Consider the following 13,990-nt stretch of genomic DNA (forward strand, 5'->3'; position numbering starts at 1 on the left):
CGGTCCTTCCCAATCCCAGCTTTCCCTGCTCCAGGCTCCTTGGACCCTGCTTGGAGCTCCCTGGAATTCCCCATCCTTGACATCCAGGATTTTTATCCCCACCAGGAGCTGGGAGGAGCTGAGGGCTCATCCAAATCCCCAGATGGACCTGGTGGAAGGGCTCAGGATTCCATGGAATTCTCCCTGTCTGATCCAGGGCTCTGGGAAGGAGGATCCGAGCTCCCAATGCTGCTCGTTCCATCCAGTCCAACATTCCCAAGTGTCCAGGGCGGCTGGAACCTCCTCAGAGGAGTTTTGGAGGTGTCATTTTAATAGAAAATATAGTTTTATATAAAATATAATTTAAAGAGAATAACATTTTATAGAGAAAATATGATTTTATATAAAACCATCCATGGATCACCCTCCGTTATCCTGGAGAGGGATGGATGGATGGATGGATGGATGGATGGATGGATGGATGGATGGATGGATGGATAAAGGGATCCATGGATGGATGGATGGATGGATGGATGGATGGATGGATGGATGGATGGATAAAGGGATCCATGGATGGATGGATGGATGGATGGATGGAGAAAGGGATGGATAAAGGGATGGATAAAGGGATCCATGGATGGATGGATGGGTAACAGGGAAAAGCAGGGAATCTTTTCCCGAGCTTTCCCGGCCGGATCCACACGGTGGCAGCAGGGATCTGCCAGTGGAACGCCGAGAGCAGCCGCGCTGCTTATCCCAAAAAAAAACCAGGGATGCGAGCCGAGGAACCGCTCCATGGAAGGGGTTCAGAGATCCCCGGAGAGATCCCAAAGGAATTCCGATTACAGGGAGAAAGGGAAGGAAAGGTCCCTGACCTGTGTCCAAGCTGTGTCCGAGCACATCGGCCCAGGACACGCTGATCCCTCCGGAGCTGGGGATTCCTGCAGGAACTCCAGGAATTCCCCCCTCAGGTGGGACTGCGGGACAGGGAAAAGGATCCCGGAATGGTTCAGGTTGGGTTGGTGGGACCTTCGAGCCGATCCCGTTCCATGTCCGGACACCTTCCCTGGTCCCAGGTGCCTCCAGCCCCATCCAGCCCAGCCTGGGGCATTCCAGGGATCCAGGGGCAGCCACAGCTTTTCTGGGAAACTGTGCCAGCTGTGCCTCCCTGCTGGGCAGGAATTTCTTCCCAAATTCCACTCAAATCACCCTATTTCAGTCTGACCCACTCCTGCTCATCCTGGCACTCCTCTTCCCGAGGAACATTGCCTCTCCAGCTTCCCTGGAGCCTCTCCAGACACTGGAAGTTGCTCCAAGTTCTCCACATCCCTCCTTCCATCCATCCATCCATACATCCATGGATTCCATTCATCATCCATCCATCCATCCATCCATCCATCCATCCATCCATCCATCCATGCTGCTCCAATCTCTTTGGCATCTCCATGGCCTCCTCTGGATCTTCTCCAACAATTCTGTGTTGGACCAGAGAATTCCAGGTGGGATCCCTTCCCTTCCCTTCCCTTCCCTTCCCTTCCCTTCCCTTCCCTTCCCTTCCCTTCCCTTCCCTTCCCTTCCCTTCCCTTCCCTTCCCTTCCCTTCCCTTCCCTTCCCTTCCCTTCCCTTCCCTTCCCTTCCCTTCCCTTCCCTTCCCTTCCCTTCCCTCCCTCCCTTCCCAAACCTTCCCTTCCCAAACCTTCCCTCCCAACCAACCCTTCCCAAACCTTCCCACCCAAACCTCCCTTCCCATCCCTTCCCTTCCTTCCCTTCCCTTCCCTTACCTTTCCCTTCCCTTCCCTTCCTTCCTTCCTTCCCTTCCCTTCCCTTCCCTTCCCAAACTCCCAACAACCTCCCAAACCAACCCAAACCTCCAAACCCCCCAAACCTCCCATCCCAAACCAACCCAAAACCTTCCCAACCTTCCCTCCCTTCCCTTCCACTTCCCTACCAACCTTCCCAACCCAACCCTTCCCAACCTTCCCCTTCCCAACCCTTCCCTTCCCTCCCACCCTTCCCAACCCCTTCCCTTCCCTTCCCTTCCCTACCCTCCCTCCCTTCCCAAACCACCCCAAACTCCCAAACCTCCCAAACCTTCCCAAACCTTCCCAACCAACCCAAACCATCCCATCCCAAACCTTCCCTTCCCAACCCTTCCCAAACCTTCCCTTCCCAAACCTACCCAAACCAACCCCAAACCTCCCAAACCCTCCCTTCCCTTCCCCTTCCCAACCCCTTCCCAACCCCTTCCCTTCACCTTCCCTTCCTTCCCAACCCATCCCAACCCATCCCATCCCTCCCTTCCCATCCCATCCCTCCCCATCCCTTCCCTTCCCTACCTCCTTCCCTTCCCAACCCCTTCCCTTCCTTCCCTTCCCTTCCCATCCCATCCCATCCCTTCCCAAACCTTCCCTACCCAAACCTCCCTTCCCAAACCTTCCTTCCCTCCCTTCCCTTCCCTTCCCAAACCTTCCCAAACCTTCCCAAACCTTCCCAAACCTTCCCTTCCCTTCCCTTCCCAAACCTTCCCTTCCCTTCCCAAACCTTCCCTTCCCAAACCTTCCCTTCCCTTCCCAAACCTTCCCTTCCCTTCCCAAACCTTCCCTTCCCAAACCTTCCCTTCCCTTCCCTTCCCTTCCCTTCCCTTCCCTTCCCTTCCCTTCCCTTCCCTTCCCTTCCCTTCCCTTCCCTTCCCTTCCCTTCCCTTCCCTTCCCTTCCCTTCCCAAACCTTCCCAAACCTTCCCAAACCTTCCCTTCCCTCCCCAAACCTTCCCAAACCTTCCCAAACCTTCCCAAACCTTCCCTTCCCTTCCCTTCCCAAACCTTCCCTTCCCAAACCTTCCCAAACCTTCCCAAACCTTCCCAAACCTTCCCTTCCCTTCCCTTCCCAAACCTTCCCTTCCCTTCCCTTCCCTTCCCAAACCTTCCCAAACCTTCCCAAACCTTCCCAAACCTTCCCTTCCCAAACCTTCCCTTCCCTTCCCAAACCTTCCCTTCCCAAACCTTCCCTTCCCTTCCCAAACCTTCCCTTCCCTTCCCAAACCTTCCCTTCCCTTCCCTTCCCTTCCCTTCCCTTCCCTTCCCTTCCCTTCCCTTCCCTTCCCTTCCCTTCCCTTCCCTTCCCTTCCCTTCCCTTCCCTTCCCTTCCCTTCCCTTCCCTTCCCTTCCCAAACCTTCCCAAACCTTCCCAAACCTTCCCTTCCCTTCCCAAACCTTCCCAAACCTTCCCTTCCCTTCCCAAACCTTCCCTTCCCTTCCCAAACCTTCCCTTCCCTTCCCTTCCCAAACCTTCCCTTCCCTTCCCAAACCTTCCCTTCCCAAACCTTCCCAAACCTTCCCAAACCTTCCCAAACCTTCCCTTCCCAAACCTTCCCTTCTCAAACCTTCCCAAACCTTCCCTTCCCTTCCCTTCCCAAACCTTCCCTTCCCAAACCTTCCCAAACCTTCCCAAACCTTCCCAAACCTTCCCTTCCCAAACCTTCCCTTCCCAAACCTTCCCTTCCCAAACCTTCCCAAACCTTCCCAAACCTTCCCAAACCTTCCCAAACCTTCCCTTCCCAAACCTTCCCAAACCTTCCCAAACCTTCCCAAACCTTCCCTTCCCAAACCTTCCCTTCCCTTCCCTTCCCTTCCCAAACCTTCCCTTCCCAAACCTTCCCTTCCCAAACCTTCCCTTCCCTTCCCAAACCTTCCCTTCCCAAACCTTCCCTTCCCTTCCCAAACCTTCCCTTCCCAAACCTTCCCAAACCTTCCCAAACCTTCCCAAACCTTCCCTTCCCAAACCTTCCCAAACCTTCCCAAACCTTCCCAAACCTTCCCAAACCTTCTTCCTTAGGATGCACCTGGGACATGGATTTTGGGCTGGGAATGTCCGGGTGAAGATGGGAGAGAGGGATGGAATCCACAAAAATCCCATTAAAATTCCCGAAATTCCTATTCCTGGTCTAAAACCCTGGAATGTGGGTTTTTTTCCCCCATGGAAAAATCCCTTTATTTTCCCATTTTATTCTGTATGACCCCAAAGGTTTGAAAGCTTTATTCAAATATTAATAAAATATTAACAAATACTTTAATGTGAATATAAAATCAATAATTAATGTAAATAAATAATAATAAAAATAAACAATACTAATTTAGTGTGAATATTAAAATAATTCCTGTTGAAGTCTCAATCCTACAATTAAAGGCATCGCAAATTATTTTATTTTTCCTTTGTTTTGATTGTTTCATCAATTTATTTGTGTGATTTGAGTTGACAATATTATTATTATTATTAGTAGTAGTAGTAGTAGTAATAGTAATAATAATAATAATATTTTAATCAATATTTGGTGAGTTCATTATTGATAAATTCTGATTTAACCAATGTTAATGTGTTTGTTATTGATAATTTCTGATTTAATCAATATTTGTGTGAGTTTGTTATTGATAATCCCTGATTTCCATCAATATTTAGATGAGTTTATTATTGATCATCCCTGATTTAATCAATATTTGTCAGAGTTTATTATTGATAATTTATTTCCATAATTGATATTGATTTCCATCAATATTTGGTGAGTTTATCATTGATACTCCCTGATTTCCATCAATATTTATTGACTCTATTGATAATTCCTGATTTCTATCAATATTTATTGACTCTATTGATAATTCCTGATTTCTATCAATATTTAATGACTCTATTGATAATTCCTGGTTTTTATCAATTTGGATGAGTTTCTTACTGATAATTTCTGATTTTGATCAATATTTGGGATCTGAGTCGATCCTGCTGAGTTTTTTAACCTTCATGCTCCTCCTGCTGGAATTCCTTGGGTTTCCAGTGGGATTTAGGCCTGGCTTTACATCACCTGCTGTGACAAATGAGGCTTTGTTAGATCCGGTATCAATAATTATCAATCATTAGCAATAATTATCGTCATTAAGCCCTGTCCTGCTTCTTGGGACATGCTCCCCATAAAGCAGGACAGGCACCAATCCCATGGAATTTCTCCTCAAAAAGCAGCACAGATCCTAAAACCCATGGAAATGCTGCCCAAAAACCCACGGAGATGTTTCCAAAAATCAGGACAGATCCCAAAACCCATGGAGATGCTCCCCAAAATTCAGGACAGGCCCTAATCCCATGGAGATGTCCCCAAAAAGCAGGACAGATCCCAATCCCGTGGAATTTCTCCTCATAAAGCAGGACAGATCCAAAACCCCATGGAGATGCCTCCCAGAAAAGGAGGACAGACCCCAATCCCATGGAAATGCTCCCCAAAATCCCATGGAGATGCTCCCAAAATTCAGGACAGGCCCAAATTCCTTGGAGATATCCCCAAAGAGCAGGACAGACCCCAATCCCATGGAAGTGCTCCCCAAAAAGCAGAATAGGACCTAATCCTGAGGAAGTTCTCCTCAAAAAGCAGCACAGATCCAAATCCCATGGAAATGTTTCCCAAAACCCCATGGAGATGTCTCCCAAAATTCAGGACAGGCCTCAGTCCCATGGAGATGTCCCCAAAAATGAGTACAGACCCCAATCCCATGGAATTTCTCCTCATAAAGCAGGACAGATCCAAAACCCCATGCAGATGTCTCCCAGAAAAGGACAGACAGACCCCAATCCCATGGGAATGCTCCCCAAAATCCCATGGAGATGCTCCCAAAATTCAGGACAGGCCCAAATTCCTTGGAGATATCCCCAAAGAGCAGGATAGACCCCAATCCCATGGAAGTGCTCCCCAAAAAGCAAAATAGGACCTAATCCTGAGGAAATTCTCCTCAAAAAGCAGCACAGATCCAAATCCCATGGAAATGCTTCCCAAAAACCCATGGAGATGTCTCCGAAAATTCAGGACAGGCCTCAGTCCCATGGAGATGTCCCCAAAAATGAGTACAGACCCCAATCCCATGGAATTTCTCCTCAAAAAGCAGGACAGATCCTACAACCCATGGAGATATCCCCCCCCAAAAAAAGGAGGACAGACCCCAATTCCATGGAAGTGCTCCCCAAAAGCAGGACAGATCACAATCTTATGGAAATTCTCCTCAAAAAGCAGGACAGATCCTAAACCCCATGAAAGATGTCCCCAAAAAGCAGGACAGATCCCAATCCCATGGAATTTCTCCTTGAAAACCTGGATGGATCTGAAAACCCATGGAGATGTCTCCCAGAAAAGGAGGACAGACCCCAATCCCATGGAAATGCTCCCCAAAATCCCAAGGAGGTTCTCCCAAGATTCAAGACAGACCCCAATTCCATGGAGATGTCCCCAAAAAGCAGGACAGACTCCAAACCCATGGAGATTCTCACTAAAAGCAGAATAGGACCCAATCCCACGGAAATTCTCCTCAAAAAGCAGGACAGATCCCAAACCCCATGGAAATTGTCCTCAAAAAGCAGGACAGATCCTAAAACCCACTGAGATGTTCCCCAAAAAAGGAGGACAGACCCCTAATCCATGGAGATGCTCCTCCAAAACCCATGGAAATGTTCCCCAAAAATCAGGAGATGCCCCAATCCCATGGAGATGATTGGGATGGGAATCCCACATGGATGCGGCTGGAACTGTTTGGGAATGATACTGGGTGGGAATGGGATTGGGGTGGGAATCCCACATGGATGCAGCTGGAACAGTTTGGGAATGATCCCAGGTGAGAACAGAGACTGGAGTGGAAATCTCTCATGGATGTATCTGGAATGGGAATTTAAGGAATTGTGGATTTTTATGGATCCCATCCCATCCCATCCCATCCCATCCCATCCCATCCCATCCCATCCCATCCCATCCCATCCCAGGAGACTGAAGATCTCCAGGATAAAACTCCCTGGAAATCCCAATCGCAGTTTCCCCCATCCCGATTTTCCCCAGCCCTGTCCTTTCTCCAGAGCCCTTTGGGAATCTCAGATTCCCTCGGGATCCCTCGGGGGGCACAGCCCGGGACAATTCCCTCTCCCCGCTGGATTCCAGGCGTTATTCCAGAGGCAGATCCGTGCGGGACGAGCCCCGGGATCCCGGGAAATCCGGGAAAACCCCAGCGGAGCCCGGAGCGCGGCCGAGCCTCGGGCAAAGGGGATTTAATCCCGCTCCGGGAATCCGAGCTGGGAAAAGCGGAGGGACGGGAATTCTGTGGGATCGGGAGTGTCGGGATCCACAGCGGGAACGGGGCCGCTGTAGGCTCGCGGCTGGGATTTATCCCGTGAAAATTCCCGGCTCATCCCAGAGATGTCGGGCTTGGATCAGGGAACGGCTCCAGGCCGAGTTAAACCCGGCCCAGGGCGGGGCCGCTCCGCCCTTTGAGCCCCGCCCGGGACTTGGATCCTCGGCTTTGGGCTCTGGGAAAAACAAACCGGGGACAGCCCTGGGGACACCGGGACATCCTGGGGACACCCTTGGGGACACCCAGAATCTCCTGGGGACACTTGGGATCACCTGGGGACACTCCTGGGGACACTCCTGGGGACACTCCTGGGGACACTCCTGGGGACACCGGGGTCTGCTGGGGACACTCATGGGGACACACAGAACTTTTGTGGGGACACTTGGGATCACCTGGGGACACTCCTGGGGACACCGGCGTCTGCTGGGGACACTCCTGGGGACACACAGAATTTTCGTGGGGACACTTGGGATCACCTGGGGACACCCGAGGTCTGCTGGGGACATTCCTGGGACACTCCTCAGGACAGTGCTGGGGACACTGCCGGGATCTCCTGGAGACACTTGGAATCGCCTGGTGACACTGCTGGGGACACCCCTGTGAAACTCCTCAGGACAGTCCTGCGGACACTGCTGGGGACACGCAGGATAACCTAGGGACACCCTGGATCTGCTGGGAACACTCTTAGGGCACTCCTGGGGACACTCCTGGAGACACTTGGGATCACATGAGGGCCCTCGGGATCTCCTGGGGACATTTGGGATGACCTGGGGACACTCCTGGGGGCATCCAGAATCCACTGGGGACACTAGGGATCACCTAGGGACATTGTTGGGGACACTTAGAATCTCCTGCACATGCTTGGGATCACCTGGGGACACTCGGGATCAGCTGGGGACATTGCCAGGGTCTCCTGGGGACACTCCTGGGGTCACTTCCAGGCACACCCAGGATCTGCTGGGACACTCTGGGAGACACTTGGGATCTCCTGGGGACACTACTGGAAACACCCAGAATCCACTGGGGACACTTGGGATCAGCTGGGGACACTCTGGGGACACTTGGGATCAGCTGGGGACATCCTTGGGGACACTTGGGATCTCCTGGAGACGCTGTTGGGGATAACCAGAATCTGATGGGGACACTCCTGGGGACAATCAGAGTCCCCTGGGGACACTCGGGATCACCCAGGTACGCTTGGGATCAGCTGGGGACATTGCTGGGATCTCCTGGGGACACCCAGAATCTCCTGGGGACACCCTCAGTGACACCCAGGATCTGCTGGCACGCTCTGGAGGACACCTGGGATCTCCATGAGACGTTGTTGGGGACACTGCTGGGATAACCAGAATCTGATGGGGACGCTCCTGGGAACACTCAGAATCCCCTGGGGACAATTGGGATCACTTGGGGACACCCTGGATTCGAAGGGGACATTGCCAGGATCTCCTGAGGACACCCAGAATCTCCTGGGGACACCCTCAGGGACACCCAGGATCTGCTGAGACACTCCTGGGGACACCTGGGATCTCCTGGGGACATTTTTGGGGACACTGCTGGGGATAACCAGAATCTGATGGGGACATTCCTGAGGACACTCAGAATTCCCTGGGGACACTTGGGATCACCTGGGGACACTACTGGGGACATTGCCAGGATCTCCTGGGGACACCCCCGGGATCTGCTGGGTCACTCCTGGGGACACCTGAGATCTCCTGGGGACACTGTTGGGGGTAACAAGGATCTGATGGGGACACTCCTAGGGACACTCAGAATTTCCTGGGGACGCTTGGGATCACCTAGGGACATTGCCAGGATCTCCTGGGGTCATTCCTGGGGACACCCCCAGGATCTGCTGGGACACTCCTGGGGACACTCCTGGGATCACCTGGGGACACCCTGGATCTGCTGGGGACATTGCCAGGATCTCCTGGAGACCTTCCTGGGGACACCCAGAGTCTCCTGGGGACACTTGGGATCCTCCTGGGATCTGCTGGGGACATTCCTGGGACACTCCTGAGGACACTCCTGGGGTCACCTGGGGACACCCTGGATTCCAAGGGGACATTGCCAGGATCTCCTAGGGACACCCAGAGTCTCCTGGGGACACTTGGGATCATCCTGGGGGTCTGCTGGGGACACTGCTGGGACACTCCTGAGGACACACCTGGGGTCACCTGGGGACACCCTGGATTCGAAGGGGACATTGCCAGGATCTCCTAGGGACACCCAGAGTCTCCTGGAGACACTTGGGATCATCCTGGGGGTCTGCTGGGGACACTGCTGGGACACTCCTGAGGACACTCCTGGGGCACTCCTGGAAAAGGAGAATTCATTAAATTAATTACTTCATTAATCCATTAATTACTATTTCCCCACCTCCCAGCCCCTTTTCCACCTCTTTTCCCGCCGCTCCTTCGTTCCTTCCCCGGCCCCGCTCCCATCCCGACTTCTCCCGGCGCTGAAAAACTCTGGAAAAACGCGGAAATCCCGCAGAAATATTTTCCTTTCAATCCCCGTTTTTCCAAGGTGGATTTCTCTCCCTATAAAGAGAGATTCCTGGGATAATCGCCTGGGAAAATAACGCTGGGATATCCCACGGAAAAGCTTCCCACATCCATCGCCTTCCTGGAACCAACTTTTCATCAAGGAATTCATCCCCTGCCGCTTTTGGGCTCGGTTTGGTTTTGCTTTTTCCATCCTTGTGTTGAAAATCGGGATCGAATCCTTCGGGTTTTCCTCCCGAGGGATTTTCCTGGGAAATTTCTCCTTCCTGGGTGCGCCCCGCTCCAGAAATGGGCTGACATCGCTAGAAAATAACAAAAATATTTTAAAAATAAAAGGACTTTTTGGGGAGAATCTTAATAATTAAAATAATTTTTAAAAGAGGCTTTTTGAGGAGAACTGCAATAAATAAAATCGCTGATTGGGGAGATTTTCCAGGCGGGTTTAATCAACCTGAGAGCGTCTTTTCCATGGAGAAAATGGGATGTGGAGCCTTTTCATCCCAAAAATCCGCATTTCCGAGCGCGCATCCGAGTTGGAAACGCTCCCGCGAGGGATGCAGGGGATAACGGGATGCTCCTAAAAAAAATCCCAAATAATCCCAGCGCGCGTTCCCGCGGGAATCGCGGCATTTATCGAACAGGAACATACCTTAGGAAACCATGGAGATGCGCCGGGAAGGTGGGGAGAGAAATTCCCGCCGGGAAAGCTCCGGGAATTCCGCGCTCCGCATCCCGATGGATGCCGCCTCTAATCCAGAGAACCGCGCTCGGCTTTTGTCCGCGAGGCTGAGCCGGGAGAAGATGGGAAAACTGAAATAAAAAGGAAAAAAAAAAGAAGAAAAAATAGGAAAAAAAAAAAAAAGGAAAAAAAATCAAATTTAACCCCAAAAAGGATTTGGCGCAGGTGACCCCTCCTGGAGCGGATTTTTTGGGGTGATGGGTGAGGACAGGGCTGTCCCTTTCCCTGGTGGGGACAATCCCTGTCACTCCCTGACCCCCACCTGGACAAACTCCGGCCACAGCCTGACCCCTCCCAAAATAATAATAATAATAATAATAATAATAATAATAATAATAATAATAATAATAATAATAATAATAATAATAATAATAGTAGTAATAATAATAACAACAACAACAACAATAATTGGAGCTCTTTACGTGGCCACTGCCCGGAGCTGCAGGAAGGAGAAAGTGAATTTTTTCCTATTTTTTTCTAATTCTTTTTGCCGAATTTTCTCCCAATTCCAGCAGAACGGGGCGGGGGAAGGAGGGGAAACAAGGGCGGCGTTTGAAGTGCGGGATTTTCCTGCGGGCTCCGTGACCCCGGCGGGAGCGGCGGGGAAGGAGGGCTCGGGCTCGGCTCCCGGGGTTTCACCTTCCCCCTGCGCCGCCAGAGCAGAAATATTCAATTTTCAACTTTATTCCCAGGCTCCTTCCCCACTATCCCGGCTAATAATTCAATTACAGCGTCAGGAATGCGGCGGGAAAGGGTTTTTTTTTTTTCCCCAAAACTCCGGGAATTGGCGTTTTTTGGGAAGCGGGGAAGGAGCGAGATTTATTTTCGTTCGCCAAAGTCGCGCCTGAGCCGGGCTCAGAGTCCGGGCGCAATTTGACACCTCGGGAAGAATTTTAAAATCGCTTTCCCCCCCTCCCCGCACTGTCCCGATTCTGGAGGGGGATTGAGGTGGATTTGAGGATGGAAAAGCAGAAAAGCCCAAAACGCGCAGGTTTAGGCGCGGCTTAGGCCGAGATTGGGCTCCAGGCCGGGTTTAACCCCAAAGCGAAGCCGAGGGAGGAGCGGGACGGGCGGGGGGGGCCAGGCCGGGCTTTGGGGTCCGCTTTGGGGCGGGGGGCGGCGCGGCCGCTCCTGGGGGGGTTTTTGGGGAGGGGGCGGCGGGGGCGGCGGGGCCGAGTCCCTTTTACAGCTGCGAACAAAAGGCAGCGCCGGCGCCGGCGTCACGTCCCGCTGCGCGCTCATTGCCGAGGCTCCCGCAGCTTTTGGGGCAAAATCGGGAATTCTCCGCCCGGCCCCGAGCCCGCCCCGTAATTAACGCGGTTGTTAATTAATGAGGGCGGCACCTGGGATGGGGAAGGTGTGGGGGCGCTGGGCCGGCCCCACAGACTTGGGGGGGGTCGGGGTGGGACTTTGACACCCCCCAGGGAGGGATGGAGGGGTGGGAAAAGCGGCTCCAAACCTTGGAGATGGAGAGCATTTCATTTATTTATTTATTTATTTATTTATTTATTTATTTATTTATTTTTATCCCATTTATTTCTTATTCCTCCATTTATTTCTTATTTCATTTATGTCTCTTTTTCATTTCTCAAAATACTTTTTAAATATTCGAATTTCAACTTTTTAGCTTCAACTTTTTGAAGTCGTTATTCGCTTTGATTTCTATTCCACTTAACTGCCATGAATTTTAAATTTTAATTTGTTTTTAATTTTTTATTAATTTATTAAAATCTTATTTTATTTCCTTTTTTTTTTTAATTTGCATTTTTAAATTTTGCTATATTTTTCAATCCACGCCGCAATTCCCCCACCCTGACGCCGTGCCCCGCCCGCTTTTCCCCTCCTGGAATCCGCTTAGGGGGGAAAAAAAAATCCCTAAAAAATGCCCCAAAACCCACTAAAAAACCCCCAAACTCCCACAATTCCTGACTCCCCCTGCTCTGTTCCACCCCAAATCTTTCCCAGCCGCTCCATCACCCCATCTTTCCACGAGGAGCCTGAGAATGACCAAAAACATCCCAAAAAAAACGCTCTGGGAAGGAGCGCGGGGCTGCGCTCCCATTGGTGCCGGCGCCGGGCGCGGATCCCCCTTCCCATAAAAGAAAGGAGCCGGAGCCTATCAGAGCCCGCCCGTCCTTCCCACCGCCCCAACTTCCCCGCCGGAGCAACTTCCAGCCTCCTCCTCCTCCTCCTCCTCCTCCTCCTCCTCCAGCGCTGCCACAGCCGCGCCGCGAGGAGGAAGAACCGCAGCGCACGGAGCGAATCCGGGGGGCCGCGGCTCCCCCCGCTCTGCCCCCCGAGCCAGCCCTAAACCAGCCCCGAGCCAGCCCCAAACCAGCCCCAAGCCCAGCCCAGCTCCCTTTGGCAACTTTGGCCGTGCCTGCTCCTCCCGGGTGACATTCCAGCGGAGCGGCCGCTCGGGAGACACAGCCCCCAAACTTTCCCGGCAATTTCTGGTGGGTGATCCCCCCCCCTTTTCATCCTTTCATCCCCCACCCCTTTCATCCCCAGCGTTGTAGCGTTTTGATTTTTCCGCTGATTTTTTTTTTTTTTTGAATCGTTCTCGTTTTTTTTTTTTTTTATCATTTTTGGGGTTTTTTTTCCCCTCGCTCGGAGCCCAGATTTCTCCCTTGTTTTGCAGCCGCTGGAAGGGCTGGGAAGGTCGGAGGAGGAGGCGGCTCCGCAGCCCCCCCGGTTGTGCCCGGTGTTCCCCCGCCCCGGTCCAGCCCCGGTCCGCACCGGAGCCCCCTCGGCCGCCCCCCGACCATGGCAGCGCTGCCCGGGACGGTGCCGCGGATGATGCGCCCGGCGCCGGGGCAGAACTACCCCCGCACCGGCTTCCCGCTGGAAGGTAGGTCTGGGAAAGCTGGAAAAGCGCTCTGGAATCACCCACGGGGGGCTAGGACTGGAAAAACGCAACTCCATCCTTCTGGAATTCTGGGGGGGTTCTTAGGTTTGGAAAATTTCTCCTCCATCCCTCTGGAATAACCTGGGGGGGCCTAGATCTGGAAAAACGCTGTTCCATCACTCTGGAATTATTGGGGGGGGCTCATAGGTCTGGAAAAGCGCTGCTCCATCCCTCTGGAATAACCTGGGGGGTCTTTTAGGTTTGGAAAATCTTCGCTCCATCCCTCTGGAATAACCCAAGGGGGGCTCTTAGGTTGGGGAACACGATGCTCCATCCCTCTGGAATTACGGGGGGGGCTCTTAGGTTTGGAAAATCTCCGCTCCATCCCTCTGAAATAACCCTGGGGGTTCTTTTAGGTCTGGAAAACCTTCGCTCCATCCCTCTGGAATTTCGAGGGGGGGCTCTTAGGTTTGGAAAATCTCGGCTCCATCCCTCCGGAATAACCCTGGGGGGGTCTCTTAGCTCTGGAAAAGCTCCACTCCATCCCTCTGGAATAACCTGGGGGGGCCCTAGATCTGGAAAAACGCTGTTCCATCCCTCCGGAATTACGGGGGGGCTTTTAACTCTGGCAAAGCGCTGCTCCATCCCTCTGGAATCACCCGAGGGGGGCCCAGAGTCCGGAAAATCTCCGCTCCATCCCCTGGAATAACCTGGGGGGGCTCGCAGCTCTGCGAAAGCGCCGCTCCATCCCTAAAATCTCCGCTCCATCC

The 13,990-nt window shown here is 52.4% G+C and overlaps 1 protein-coding gene across 4 annotated transcripts in view; it reads left to right on the forward strand.

Annotated features, from left to right (window-relative positions):
- Positions 1–12,560: 12,560 nt before the first annotated feature.
- Positions 12,561–13,990, forward strand: part of PAX7 (paired box 7) — a 153,459-nt gene continuing 152,029 nt past the window's right edge. For 2 of the 4 annotated variants that reach the window (XM_074558561.1, XM_074558563.1), the window contains exons 1-2: positions 12,561–12,828; positions 13,014–13,223. In XM_074558561.1, the coding sequence (XP_074414662.1) occupies positions 13,139–13,223 (85 nt within the window). In that variant the 5' untranslated portion in view covers positions 12,561–12,828; positions 13,014–13,138. The remainder of the gene's footprint in view (positions 12,829–13,013; positions 13,224–13,990) is intronic. The other 2 variants (XM_074558564.1, XM_074558565.1) reach the window with 1 other exon arrangement.

This window comes from Zonotrichia albicollis, chromosome 25, assembly GCF_047830755.1.
Source record: "Zonotrichia albicollis isolate bZonAlb1 chromosome 25, bZonAlb1.hap1, whole genome shotgun sequence".
Taxonomy (NCBI): Eukaryota; Metazoa; Chordata; class Aves; order Passeriformes; family Passerellidae; genus Zonotrichia; species Zonotrichia albicollis.